This window comes from Perognathus longimembris, chromosome 3, assembly GCF_023159225.1.
Source record: "Perognathus longimembris pacificus isolate PPM17 chromosome 3, ASM2315922v1, whole genome shotgun sequence".
Lineage (NCBI taxonomy): Eukaryota > Metazoa > Chordata > Mammalia > Rodentia > Heteromyidae > Perognathus > Perognathus longimembris.
In genome coordinates this window covers 69,666,490-69,681,800 of record NC_063163.1, presented here as the reverse complement: position 1 = coordinate 69,681,800, position 15,311 = coordinate 69,666,490, and the positions used below count along the sequence as shown (strand labels likewise).

The 15,311-nt window shown below is 44.6% G+C and overlaps 1 protein-coding gene across 1 annotated transcript in view; it reads right to left on the bottom strand.

The window, feature by feature from the left end:
• The window catches only part of Elavl1 (ELAV like RNA binding protein 1), a 42,990-nt gene that overhangs the window by 21,223 nt on the left and 6,456 nt on the right, over positions 1-15,311 (bottom strand). The window contains exon 2 of the mRNA XM_048342103.1: positions 5,926-6,113. Coding sequence (XP_048198060.1) covers positions 5,926-6,097 — 172 coding nt within the window. The 5' untranslated portion in view covers positions 6,098-6,113. The remainder of the gene's footprint in view (positions 1-5,925; positions 6,114-15,311) is intronic.

The following is a 15,311-nucleotide window of genomic DNA, read 5'->3' as shown; positions in this document are numbered from 1 at the left end:
ATTCAAACCTTAGTACTGTTGACAAACCAGCCAATCAACCAAAATACACCGCAGCTCCACAGCCCTGAACAAAGTGAGATGCTACAACAGTGATGCAGAGCCAGAGCCCAGGTAGCCCTGTCAGTTCAGAAAACTACTAACAGCTTCTTGTCAGGAATTTCAGGGTCTTCATAAAAAGTCCAGAACACAGACCAGGTACAATGGTTCACACCTATAATCCCAACTATGCTTGGGAAATGGAAGTATGAGGATTATAGTTCAAAATGGGTTAATCAGGGCTGGGGATATATATGGCCTAGTGGCGAGAGAGTTTGCCTTGTATACATGAGGCTCTGGGTTCAATTCCCCAGCACCACATATACAGAAAACGGCCAGAAGTGGCGCTGTGGCTCAAGTGGCAGAGTGCTAGCCTTGAGCAAAAAGGAAGCCAGGGAGAGTACTCAGGCCCTGAGTCCAAGGCCCAGGACTGGCCAAAAAAAAAAAAGAGTTAATCAGACTCCTATCTCAACCAACAAGCCAGGTATGTTGCTGACAATGTGATCCCAGCCCTGTGGAAGATGTAAATAGGAGGATCAGGGTCCAGGCTAGCCCAGGCAAAAATGTAAGACCCTATCCGATGGATAACTATGCCTTCAGCCCCCCACACAGCTGCTTGGCAGCCTTGGCTAGTCCTGCCATGTTGGCCACTGCTGACATGGAAGTACTGCCCTGTGGCCTTTTGGGAAATGACTGTATGAGCTCTTGTTCCTGAGATCTCTTTCAGGATACACAAATACCACCAGGTTCTCCTCCTGCTCCTGTTCCTCCTCAGGTTCCTCCACCATCACTCCTCCTAAATACAGGCACTAGTGTGTCTGTCACCAAGGAAACCACTGCAGCTCAGCTAGCCACTGCTTCCTTCCTTGTCCCAGCTAACATGTCAGCTTAGCATTCCTTGAGTGCCAGGCCCGGGGGATGAGTGATATTCACAACAGGACAGGTGCTGCAGTAATGAAGTTGTCATGTCCCTGGGGACAACCAGTGAGGAACAATGGGCCAAGCCCGGGGAGCTAGCCTGAGGATGACTTTATGATTTAGACAGGCAACTCTGTCAGGAAAGCTGTTGGTGACAAGAGGTGACCTTGAGCCAAACTGCCTGAACAGTCCAGACAGAGGGCAAACGCCAAGTCCCGGAGTGGAGGGGCTGTGGTTTGTCTTGGGAAAGGAGGCAGCTGGCCTAGCTGAGCATGCTTGCCCAGGGAAATGTGCCAAGAGGTGGTCAGCAGTGGGGTGGAAGCTCAAGGACTGAGTGTGGCAGGAGAGGCAGTACCAGAGGCCATGAGAGGGAGCAACTCTACAGGCTGGGAGTTCCAGGGTATGCCTAAGGACAGTGGGGTTTCCTAGGTGACCAAGGGGAACCCTGGCTTAGAGAGCCAGAACTCAGGGTAGGGGCCTGGTGGGAGGCTTCAGGAAGCTGAGAAGCAGCCCCCAGCATGCCAGGCCCACAAGCTGCCAGTGCCAGGGAGGGATGTGCATCACTGCTCCTCCTGTCCACTAGAAGCAAGGTGCCCTTAGTTAAAGCTCTGCCTTTAGAAGAGATAGGCTCAACCCTAAGCTGGGGAGCATCAGGGGTGGGGGTGAGCCAGGCTGAGCAAGATGTTAGCACAGGCTACTGTGGTCTTGGGCAGCAGGGTTTTCCTAGAGTCAGGACCAACCAAGGCCTAGAAGTGAATGATATGGTAGAGATGAGGTAGGGAGAGAGGGGAAAAAAAATAGATGGAGACAGGGAGGAACTGACAAAGAATGGATAAACCCTGGGCCTGGGATAAGAGGATGTCCCAGAGGGCAGTGTGCTCCAAGTTGTCACTTCACCGAATTGTAGGGATACAATTCTGGCCACAGGGTAGGGCTGTGGGGCATCAGCATTACCCTCCAGATGATCCAACATACTACAACTGACTCTGTGTGTCTGGGTGGGGCTATAGACCTGCCTTTCCCAGAAGCTGCTGGTGATTAGATGAGATAGTCCAAGGACAGCTGCTGTCCTGGCTTCTCTGCATGAAGGCCCCTGGAGACTCTGCATTTCCAAGTGTCTCTCTTTCAACAAGGGTTAAGCACAGAGTCTCACTCTGCCACACATGATCCTTTATCCTTTGGTGTTTGGATGTAGGAGCCTCGGAGCAGCCTGGGGTGTGCAGCTGGGAGAGGACAGGCCCCCACCACGAGGGATAGGAACCGGGAGCTCTTTCTTTAAAGGCCTATGCATCTCAGGGTAGGGAGAAGAAGGGAGCGAATTAACCAGGCCAAAGAAAAGAAGTAGACAAAGGACAAAGGTATTTTCCAGAAGAAGAAACAAAGCCAGTAAACAGATGAAAACCATGATTAACTTTACTAGGAATGTGAATGGGCACCAGAATCGAATGGCATTTGTCATCTATCAGGCTGGTGGAGGAGAAATCCTACCAGGCCCAGGAACAAGCAGCAAGGCCAGGTGGAAGAGAGGGCAAGATGGCAATGGGAACCAAGAGTTCTTAAGAGGCACAATGCCATCTGCTGCTTCACTTCCAGGAAAACTCTGTATGGAAACAAACAGGGAACAAACTTATGCAGGACAGTAAGCTCATTGGGAAACAATAAATATTACATCACTGTGATACTATGACAGGGTGACACTTGGTGACAAGCAAACATGTATAGACACAGCCTGTGGGTAACAGCTCATAATGAATACACAAATCAGTCTGGAAGGACAGACACCCAAAGGCTAGAGCATGGATAACTTACACTTCTTTCCCTGCTTGTATCATGCTTACATTTTTCTGTAAGGAATAAAGATGACTCCAGTCAAGGAAAAAAGTGATCAGGCTGGACCAAAGTATGGAAGGGCATTCCTTTAGCACAGCATTTAGGAAACCCAGAACCCAAGAGCAAGGCACATCTGGGAAGTGATAAGTAGATCATCAGTCCAGCTCGATGGACAGAAGCCTGATCTCCAGCCAGGGGAAAATAGATGGCTTGGGTTTGGGTAATGAAATTCTCACAGGCTGATGATAAGAGGGAAAAACCGAGGGGACAAGTTTGTTTCAGAAAGCTCCACTGGTTGAATCCAAATCCATTAATCAATTGGCTGGTGAGATGTTGAGCTAAGTCCTCAACCCCAGCACACTATCTACTACCCAAAGGAAAGAGAAACCTTATCTACTTGAACTCTCTTCACCTGAATGGCACTTGGCCTGTGCTGCAAACCAAAAGGCAACAGACAATCAGGTAATAAGGATCAAGACTCCAAGCTAGGAATTATCTATAAGCTGAAGACTCTTCTGCCACAAGGTTTTTTAGAGGCACTGAAGAATTCATAGCCCATTGGAAAGGATTCACATTCAAAACAGCTATAGAACAGTCTACCTGCTTGGATCTATATATTATCTAAAGTTCCTCGGTAAAAAGGGTTTTTTTGTTTTGTTTTTATTGAGCTTGATAAGGGCCTGGGTTCTACCTCTGAGCTCTTTTGCTTGAGGCTATCACTCTACCACTTTGAGCCACAGCTTTACTTCCAGATTTTGAGTAGAGTCTCAAGGGGTCTTTTTTTGCCTGGGCTGGCTTCAAATTGTGATCCTTAGATCTCAACCTCCTGAGTAGCTAGGATTACAACCGTGAGCCACTAGCACCTGGCACTGTAAGAGGTATTTATTAAATCACAGGTTTTGAAAGCTTTGGACCCGACAACCTGAGGAGTTAATTTTCTGGACAGACATCAGACAGGCTGTAAGCATTTCTTATTCCTGGGCCAGGTGTCTTCAGGTTACTGGAAAAACATGAAGGGTTGATTAAGCAGGACATTGGGTACATTGGGTACACTGGGCTCTCTTTGTTCATGAGTATTTGAGATTTCCCATAATGAAAGTGGTTGTTTTTTTTTAACTTTTAAATTAGTTTCCAAGATAAGGAATCAAAGTATCCACAACCCAGTGGAGTACAGCTTGTTCTGCAGATAGTGGAGGAGAGGAAGGAGAGGGGGAAGGGTAGGAAGAGGGGGAAAAAGAAGAAGAGGAAGGCAAAGGAAGAGGATAGGGATGGCAGGAAGAAAATGGAAGCTCCTCAGAACATCTTCCTTCAGGGGAGAAAAGGAAAGAAGCAACATTTTATTTTGCTGCTGGTACTGGGGCTAAACTCACAGTCTCACATTGACGGCTTTTTTGCTCAAGGCTAATGCTCTACAACTTGAGCCACAGTGCCACTTCTGGCCTTTTCTGTTTATGTGGTACTAAGGAATTGAACCCAGGGCTTCGTGCATGCTAGGCGAGCACTCCACCATTAAGCCACATTCCTAGCCCATCTATTTCTGGGTTTTTGATGGTTAATTAGAGATAAGAGTCTCATGGACTTTCCCACCCAGGCTGGCTTTACACTTCCATCCTCAGATCTCAGTCTCTTGAATAGCTAGGATTACAGACATGAGCCAGCAGTGCCAGGCTAAGCAGCAGTGTTTTTATTTTTTGTTTGTTTGCTCCTCCTGGGTCATGTTCTGGGGTTTGAATTCAGGACCTGGGCTCTTGTGCTCAAGGCTAGTACTCACCACAGCTCCACTTCTGGCTTCTTTGTTGCTTAACTGAAGGTAACAGTCTCATGGACTTTCCTGCCCAGGCTGGCTTCAAACCGTGATCCTCAGATTTCAGCCTCCTGAGCAACTAGGATTTCTGGTGTGAGCCACCATACCCATCTTTATAAGGAGTGTTTTTTTGTGACACCTGCTTTTGCCTTTGCTCTATAGTCATATTGTCAGAATTGAGGTCATCCCACATAAGCAAGGCCTTAACAGAAGCTGGGTCTTCTGCAAACACCTATAGGACCTACGTGCTGCCATCCTACTTCATGATTGAGGACACAGAGGCCTTAGAAGTCTCACTGTAAGGAAGCTGCCCTGCTCCTGCCCCCTATTCGGGTTCAAGCTCAGTCAGGGACAGGTCTGGCTATGCCCTTCGACATGTAGGACTTGATCAATCCATACAGACTTAGCTGAGTCAGGCCAATGGTCCTGGCCCTCTTCCAGCTCACAGAGCATTCCCTCATTCTGATGGCTCCTAATTTCCTAATTTTCCTCTCCTCCCATGTCTTATTTTGTACATGATGTGCACTGTCTTAAAAAAGAACATTTCTTTCTTTCTTTTTTAATCTTATGTCTAATGTTACATTGAGGCAGTAGACAATAAGAGTTTTATATAGGGGCTGGGGATATGGCCTAGTGGCAAGAGTGCCTGCCTCATATACATGAGGCCCTGGGTTCAATTCCCCAGCACCACATATACAGAAAATGGCCAGAAGTGGCGCTGTGGCTAAAGTGGTAGAGTGCTAGCCTTGAGCAAAAGGGAGCCAGGGACACTGCTCAGGCCCTGAGTCCAAGCCCTAGGACTGGCCAAAAAAAAAAAAGAGTTTTATATAAACGAAAACAAACCTTTAGTCATGGCTTCCAGGCTGTAACTATTCTGAGTTGTTGTTGTTTTTTGTTTTTGCTTTTTTTTTTTTTTTTAAAGCATTGGTCCTGGGACTTCAACTCAGGGCCTAGGTGCTGTCTCTGGGCTTTTTTGCACTTTACCATTTGAGCCAAAACTCTAGTTCCAGCTTTTTTGGTGGTTAGTTGGAGATTAAAAGTCTACAACCTTTCCTGCCTGGGCTGGCTCAGATCTCAGCCTACTGAGTAGCTAGGATTAGAGGCATGAGCCATCAGTGCCTGGTGCTTTTTGTTGATGTTGTTATTGTAGCCCAGTCTGGAACTTGTGATCCTCTTGCCTTAAACTCAACTTGCTAGGATTACAGGCATGTATCACCATACCCAGCACAGGCTACAACTACTGTACACTGAGGAACATGATAGTCACAGGACAGGGAAGAGAGAGTTTAACACGATGATGACCTACACCCTTGCATATATCCCTTGGGGCTCTCTACCTGCTACTTTATCCCGAATGAGTTTTGCAGATTCAACTTCACCAATGCTGCTAAACAGACTCCGTAGCTCCTCCTGAGTCATGTTCTGGGGGAGGTAGTTGACAATTAGATTTGTTCTCCCAATGTCGTCCCTGCAGTCTTCGGCCATGTGGTCTTCATAACCATTAGACATTGTATTTTGTAAAAATCTGAAAAGAGAAACAGTATCCAGTAAGTTTCAAATGCTTAAACTATGGTATGTGAAAACCACACTGATGACTATGATTGTGCTTAATGATTTTCTTTTCTTTCTTCTTCTTCTTCTTCTTTTTTTTTTTTTGTCGGTTGTGTGGCTTGAACTCAGGGCCTAGGCACTGTCCCTGAGCCACTGCTTTGAGCCACAGCTCCACTTCTGGTCTTCTGGTGGTTAATTGGAGATAAGAGTCTCCTGGACTTTCTTGCCCAGGATGGTTTTGAACTGAGATTCTCAGCTCTCAGTCTCCTGAGGAGTTAGGATTACAGGTGTGAGCCACTAGTGTCCAGCTGAGATTTTCTTTTCACCACTCTGGGTATGGTCAACTATGACTACACAAAAACCTACCCCTGGGTGACCATAGCTGCTTTATTTGCAACTGCCAAAACATGAAACAACCAAATATCCTTCAGTAAGTGAATGGATAAATTCTATTTCTATAGTATAACCCATAAAAGGGAGTACTATTCAGAGCTTTAAAAAATGATAACTGTGAGACTCTTATTTCTAATAAATGAATCAGAAAAAGCCAGAAGTGGTGCTCAAGTGGTAGAGTGCTAGCATTGAGCACAAAGAGGTTCAGGAACAACATCTAGGCCCACAGTTCAAGCCCCAGGATTGGCAGGACCAGCAAAAAACAAAACAAAACAAAGCAAAAAAACAAGGAAATTAGTTATTAAATTATAAGAAAGACAAGACAGGGGCTGGGAAGGTGGCTTAGCAGTAGAGTGCTTGCCTAGCATGCATGAAACCCTGAGTTTGATTCCTCAGCACCACATACACAGAAAAAGCCAGAAGTACCACTGTGGCTCAAGTGGTAGAGTGCTAGCCTTGAGCAAAAAGAAGCTGAGGGACAGTGCCCAGGCCCTGAGTTCAAGCCCCAGGACTGGCAAAAGGAAGGGAAGAAAGGAAGAAAGGAAGAAAGGAAGGAAGGAAGGAAGGGAGGGAGGGAGGCAGGCAGGAAGGCAGGCAAAAAAAGAAACTTTTACTTTCACTTTCCTAATTAAAAAAATATTTTTGCCAGGCATTAGTATCACCCACAGGAGGAACAAGTTTGAAGCTAGCTGAGCAAAAAGCTGGGAGGCCAGAAAAGGCTGGGTATGGTGGCTCCTGTCACCCCAGCTACAGTTGGAAGAGTAAATAGGAAGCGCACAATCCAGGCCTGCCCAGGCAAAAAGCCACTCCTTATTTTAAAACTCCTCGAAGCAAAAAGGGTAGGGATGTGGCTCCAGCTGCAGAACACCTGCCTAACAAGTGCAAAGCCCTGGGTTTAAACCCCAGTACCACCAAACAAATTTTGTTTGGGATTTGTTTGCACATGCCAGGCAAATACTCTACCACTATGCTACATCCTCCTCCCCAGCCAAGCAAAGTAGAATTTTAAATGTATATTATTAAATGAAAGACAATAGTGTGAAAGGCCACATACTATATGATTCTAACTATATATAAGCTTTCAGGGAAAAAAGCAAAACTAGAGATAGTGAAAAAAAAAAGGTCAATGAAAAATAAAGTATTTTTGAAGGTAGTTATGACTCCCTGTTCTTTATAAGTAGGTTAGCATTGAAAAAGAAAAGTCTGGGGAGTTAGCCTTCATAAAATTTTAAAAGATGTATAATAAAGATGTGTGATAAAGCTGAACACCAGTGACTCATGCCTGCAATCCTAGCTACTCAGGAGGCTGAGATCTGAGGACCGTGGTTCAAAGCCAGCCTAGGCAAGAAAGTCTGTGAGACTAATCTCCAATTAACCACTAGAAAACCAAAAGTGGAGGTGTGGCTCGAAGTGGTTGAGTACTAGTCTTGACAAAAGGCTCAGAGACAGTGTCTAGGCCCTGAGTTCAAGCCCCATGACCAACAATAACAAAAAAGGTCAATGAATGTTGAGCAAGACAAGTCTAGAACACAGAAAACAAAGGGGCATGATCTCCCTGATATATGACTGTTAACAAAGGGAGATGGAGAGACAGTAGAGACCAAGTCTGTGAATACTATATATGTTCTTGATACATTGTATATTGTATATATGTCTACCTGACCTAGAGAAGGGATAGAAAAACAGGACGTAAGATATCACAAGAAATGTACACACTGCCCTACTATGTAACTGTACCCTTTTTGCACAACACCTTGTAAAAAAATTTGTGTTCAATTAATAAACAAATAAAAAAAAAAGGTCAATGGCTGCCAGGCATAGATAGGCATAGGGAAGAATAAACAAGCAGATCTCAGAGGAGTTTTACAGCTACAAAAAAGTATTGTCTAAAAAAAAAAAAAGTATTGTCTCAAAGCTCACAGAACATACCACACTAAGAATGAATCCTAATGAGAATCACAGGCTTCAATTAGTAGCACATCAATATAGGTTCATTTATTATATAACAGATGTTCCATGCTAATGCAAGATTTAAATAAGAGAGGCAGGGAATGTGACTTAGAGGTAGAGTGCTTGCTTAGCAAGCATGAAGCCCTAGGTTTGATTCCTCCAGTACCAGATAAACAGAAAAGGCCAGAAGTGGCGCTGTGGCTCAAGTGGTACAGTGCTAGCTTTGAGCAAAAAGAAGCTCAGGGAGGGACTTGAGTCCAAGTCCCAGGACACACACACACACACAAAAAAAAAGATTTAAGTAAGAGGGGAGATATATATGGGAACTCATTCCAGTTTCTTCCCCAAAGTCTCTGCAAACATATAAATACCTTTTAAGAACTAGAGGCCAATTAAAAGAAAACAATTCCAAGAGCTGGGAAGTAGCTCAGTGAAAGAGCACTTGTCTAACATGTGAGTCCTTGAGCCTATCCCCAGCATCTAGACATTCTGGCACCACAGCTCAAGCTCCTGTGATAAAAGTTTGTGCTAAGGCAGGCATCCGAGGCTCACGCCTGTAATCCTAGCTACTCAGGAGGATGAGATCTGAGGATCACAGTTTGAAACCAGCCCAGGCAGAAAGGTCCCCATGATACTCTTATCTCCAATTAACTACTCAAAAATCAGAAGTGGTGCTATGGCTCAAAGTGGTAGAGTACTAGCCTTGAGCAAAAGAGCTCAGGAACAGAGCCTAGGTCCTGAGTTCAAGCCCCATAGCAACAACAACAACAAAAAGTCCAAGCCTCACAGCAACAACAACAACAACAAAAAGTCCAAGCCTCACAGCAACAACAACAAAAAAGTCCAAGCCCCACAGCAACAACAACAAAAAAGTCTGTGCTAAGGGCTTGCCACACATTCTCCACTGCTTTTTCCCTGATTGCAGCTAGATCCTGAGTAGCCCACCCAAACACCTGCTTGTGGTTGAGCTAGCAGGCGATGCTCCTTTGTATCCTCTATTCCAAAAGACAGAGGGATGGATCTGGAAAGAGGTTAGGATGTCTCTCCCAATCACAGGGGCGTGGTCTTCATAGGTGCAGCCCATACTTTGGGAAGTATGTACAAGATACAGCTGAGGGCCTACGATGGCTCTGGAGTGCAGCCCATACCAGGAAGTGGTCTAGCCTAAGATCCCACACCTCTACCTGTAAACACATCATCTCATGAGTACCCCCCACCCCTTCCTCCAGCCTTTGTATTATGTTTGAAAACCTAAGGTCCATGGTCCTAAGTCTGTGACTTCTTTAAGTTTTTCAGGGCTCGGGAAATAGCTCAGTAGTAGGGTACTTGCCTAGCATGCATAAGGTCCTGAGTTCTATCACTAGCATCAAACAAATAAAACAAACAAAAACTGTTTTCAATAGTTACACAAAACTTTCAACAGCCCTCTTACAAAGAGATTTCTCCCCTACCCCATGAACTGATGCTGAGAGGACTTAGGCCTGATTTCTTTATTAAGGATTCCCCTATCTTCCTACTCTCAGATAAACACATAAAATTAGTATCATTTCCTAGCATTTCTGCTACTTGAAGTGTTTTGTTTGTTTGTTTTGATCAGTTGTGAGGCTTGAATTCAGGGCCTGGGCACTGTTCCTGAGCTCATTTACTAAAGGCTAGAACTCTGCCACTTTGAGCCACAGTTCCAGACTTTCCTGCCTGTGCTGGCTTTGAACCAAAATCCTCAGATATCAACCTCCTGAGTAGTTAGGATTACCATAGGTGCCCGGCTACTTGAAGGTATTTTTGAAGGTATCTATGTTCCCTGCTCTTTATAAGTAGGTTAGCATTGAAAAAGAGAAATCTGGAAAGTTAGACCATAAAATTAGAAAAGATCTATGATTAACAAGTATCATAAAGCCAGGCACTGGTGGCTCACACCTGTAATTCTAGCTATTCAGGAAGCTGAGATCCTAGGATGGCAGTTCAAAGCCAGCCCACACAAGAAAGTTCATGAGACTCTTTATCTCTGATTAAGCACCAAAAAAGCCAGAAGTGGGACTGTGTGATTCAAGAGGTAGAGCATTGGCCTTGAACAAAGAAAGCTAAGGGACTGCACCCAGACCCCAGAGGTCAAGCCCCAGGACTGGCACCAAAAAAAAGGGGAGAGGGATAAAAATTATCATAAACAAAGAGAAACAGCAAAAGACTGGGAGAAAATATTTGCTCTGTACTATATAGTGCAGTGCTTCTCATGTTGGTCAATTCTGCCCCCTAGGGGACACTAGGCAATGTCTGCAGACAGTTTTGGTTAGCACCACTGGACAGCACCCACAGCCAAACACTATGCAGCTTACAGGTCAATAGTGCAGAGGTTGGGAATACTTCATTCAGAGAATCTACTGACAAACAAAATAATATTACCAACAGAAAACAAAGGCTCTAAACTATAATTTAAAGATGCAAGCAATTCAAATGGGTACTAAAGGCCTGAAAAGAAATTCAACTTCATGAATAATGAAAAAAAAAAAAGCAGAATCAAATGTTACTTTCTGCCAGTCAAATGAAATAGAAACTGGGAAATATAAAATCTAGTGTAAGAGTAAAAGGGAGAGAGGCTCATAGACCACAAGAGCACAAGATGGTACCCCATTTCTGGAATGATACCACATTAAATATGAGTGCTACCCTGCCACTCAGAACTGCCAAAATCTCCTCTAGAAATAACCATCCCAGGTACTAGTGGCTCATGCCTGTAATACTGGCTACTCAGGAGGCTGGAATTTGAGGATCAAGGGTCAAAGCCAAACTGGGCCAAAAAGACTCCATGAGACTCTTATCTCCAATTAACAACTCAAAACTGGAAGTGGTGCTGTCAAGTAGTAGAGCACTAACTTTGAGCACCAAGAGGCTCAAGGACTGCGCCCCCAGGTCCTGAGTTCAAAACCCCATAACTGACAAAAAAAAAAAAAGGACCAGAGCTAGCCAAGCAAGAAAGTCTGGGAGACTCATCTCCAATTAACCAGCAAAAAGCTAGCAGTGGGGGCTGGGAATGTGGCTTAGGGGTAGAGTGATTGCCTAGCATGCATGAAGTTTGACTCCTCAGAACCACATAAACAGAAAAAGCCAGCACTGTGGCTCAAATGGTAGAATGCTAGCCTTGAGAAAAAAAAAAAAAAGAAGCCAGGGACAGTGTTCAGTCTGAGTTCAAGCCCCAGGGGAAAAAAAGCTAGCAGAGCATTAGTCTTGAGCAAAACAAACCCTCAGGGACAGCACCTAAGCTCTGAGTTTAAGCCTCAGTACTGATAGGCACACATATGCTCATGTACACAAAGAGTATCATTGGCTTTCCTGCTTGAGCTGGCTTTGATCCTTAGATCTCAGCCTCTTGAACAACCAACATATATGAGCCACCTGTTCCCTAAATTGTTTTGCTATAAAATCTATCCTTAATATATAGGCAGCAAAGATTTTATAGTTGTTTTGGTAGTAGTAGGACTTGTGCTCAGGGTCTTGAGCTTGCTAGGCAGGTGCAGGTGCTCTACCACCAAGCCATGCCTCCAGCCCTTCATCATTAGCTGCCAAAAAAACTGGAAATAGTACTGTTGCTCAAGTAGTAGAGCACTAGCCTTGAGCAGAAATGCTCAGGGACAGCACCCAGGCCCTGAGTTTAAGCCCCAGGAATAACACACACACACACACACACACACACACACACACACGCTTTATTGGAAAATTTATTTATGTAGTCTATGGCTTTCTTTCTTTTTATTTCTTTTTAAACCACAATGACAGAGCTGAGTAGTAACAACCTATTAATAACCGTATAGCCCACAGAGCCAAAAACATTCACCATCTGGCATTTTACAAAAAAAAAAGTTTGCCAACCTCCAAAATATAAAATTCCTTTAAAAAATCTTTGTAACTTTGGACTAAGCAAAGATTTCTTAGATTTAACACCACATGTACATTCCATTCAAAAACTTAACTGGAGCAGAGCACAAGTGGCTCACACCTATTATCTTAGCTACTTGGGAGGCTGTGATCCGAGGATCATGGTTCAAAGGCAACAAAGTTGGACATAGTTCAAGTGGTAGAGCACCTGACATAAACAAGGAAGCCAAATGAGAGTGAGAGGCCTTGAGTTCAAGTTCCAGTACTAAAAACAAAACCAAACAAAATACTCTCATACACAAATAAATACTTATAGTATATTTAGTCATGTACCAGTGGCTCACAAATGTAATCCTAGCTACTCAGGAGGCTGAGATCTGAGGTCTGAGAATCATAGTTCAAAGCCAGCATGGGCAGGAAAGTCCATGGGACTCTTATATCCAATTAACCACAAAAAGCCAGAAATGGACCTGTGGCTCAAGTAGTAGAGCACTAGCCTTGAGTACAAAAGCTGAGGGACAGTGCCCAAGCCTAGAAATCAAGCCCCTGGACCAACCAAAAACAAAATAAATCAAAGAAGACCCCTGAACAATCCAAGTAAGTTGCTTATGGATAAGCTATGATAATATACAATAAAACTATTACTCAGTAATAAAGACACTACTGACTCATACTACATGCATGAATTTCAAATATTCTGCCAAATTGGAGGAAGGGAAGGAGAGAAGGAGGGAGAGAGGGAGCAGAAAGAAAGAAAGAGACTCAAAAGTCTACTACCTTCTGTGATTCCATTGTAGGACATTCTAGAAAGGGTTAAACTACAGCTACTCCCTAACAAAGAATGATTTAAATGATTAAAACTATGATTTAATGACTTAAAACTACCTTCCTTCCTTCCTTCTCAATTTTGGGACTTGAACTCAGGTCTGGGGGCTGTCCCCGAGCTTTGTTGGCTGATGGCTAGTGCTTTATCGCTGGAGGCACCATTAACTGGAGATAAGAGTCTCTTGGATTTTCCTGTCTGGGCAGGCTTTCAACCACAACCTTCATTCAGCTCTCAGCCTCCTGAGTAGCTAGGATTACAAGTATGAGCCATCAGCGCCTGGCACAACTTTTCAACAGTGCAAAAGTGGTAACACTTTCTGTAGAAACTGTACTTTGAATTTCAATCTGATTGTTAAAAGATTTCTTTTCTTTCTTTTTTTTTTTGGCCAGTCCTGGGCCGTGAACTCAGGGTCTGAGCACTGTCCCTGGCTGCTTTTTTGCTCAAGGCTAGCACTCTGCTACTTGAGCCTCAGCGCCACTTCTGGTCATTTTCTGTATATGTGGTGCTGAGGAATCGAACCCAGGGCCTCATGTATATGAGGCCAGCACACTTGCCACTAGGCCATATTCCCAGCCCTGTGATTGTTAAAAGATTTCAAATTTCAAAAAGATTTCCATCTTTCCCTGGGGGTGGTAACATGGTACAACACTCTCCAGTGAAGCAGGATACTTTGAAGGTGAAGCACAGCATGCTGTAGGCAGGGACACCCTACTCCACACAGGCTAGGTATTGAGGTCTTACTTAATACTGTGTGGAATTTGGATGTGTTTATCAGAATGGATCCCATCGTTTAAGTAAAGGGACATCCACATGGGGACACATCTGTAGTGGCCAGAGATAGGGAGTGAGGGGATGAATTGACTACCCAGGGCAGCAAGATGGAATGATTTTAGTTTTGGATGATGGAATTTTCTGGTATCTTGATGGTAATAGTAGTCCCAAATCAAAGAACTTTACATCAAAAATTGAATTTACTTGTAATGTAAAATTTTAAATTATTTTATTTTAAAAATATTTGCCAAGCATGGTGGCTCACACCTGTAATCCTAGGTACTCAGGAGGCTGAGATCAGAGGATCATAGTATAAATAAAGCTAGCCCAGACAGAAAGTCTGTGAGACTCTTAGCTTCAGTAAACCACCAAAAAGCAGAAAATGGAGCTGTGGCTCAAGTGGTAGAGTACTAACCTTGATTTAAAAAACTCAAGAGACAGCGCCCAGGCCCTGAGTTCAAGCCCTAGGACTGGCACATGCACCCAACCCATACATGCATATACACATTCTCATTCTCCCCCCCCGCCCAAGTAAAATAAAAGAGAACTGCTTTGCCACTTTTCCCCTCAGCACAGGGTCCCTCCTGGCACCCACCCAAGGCTGGGCAGCCCCCTCTGAGCCAAGACTCTGGTCAACTGGCAACAATGGCGCCAGTTTCATGGGGCTACTCCACCCTGCTCTCCAGGGTCCTGACCTTGATCCTTTCCAAATCTCTATCAAGCCTGGGTCCATCACAGTGTGCCCACAAGCTTGAACCACAACTAGGCCCTGTCACCACCCAATTAAGGACTCCCAAGGCACAATTTCCTCCTTCCTGTGTCCCTCATTCGCCCTGTCAGCAGGGTCACCACCTAGTGTAAGGCTTGGAGGTCACACTGGTTATTTCGCTCTTGAGCAGTCATGCCGTTAATGAGAGGCAGGACTTGCCTTTAGCTGTCACTACAAAATGGTTTCCCAAGCATGGATTCCAAGGCCTTGGCAACGGGGTTCCTACTGTGTTCTCTCACCTCAGGGTCCCCCAGTTCCAGCTTCTTCCTAATATGCTACAGACCTTCATTTCTCAGGCCTTTTGTTTTGGCTGCTCCTTTTGGAAGGCACCACCTCCTCCTTCATCACCCCTCTGTTCATCTCTTAAGAAGTCCCCCAAGGATTAGAGTGCTGCAATTCTCAGTTCTCCTATGCCACAGCTCCCCTACACCACTACCAGCCTTGTCACCATCACGTGTAACTATTTGCTTTTCACAATGTCAAGGGTGAGAGCCTTGAGGGCCATGGTCACTTAAGGGTTCCCAACGTGCTTAGTAAACCCAGAATAGTGCTTAGTAAACCCAGAATAGAGTAGGAGAAAGTCACTGGTTCTT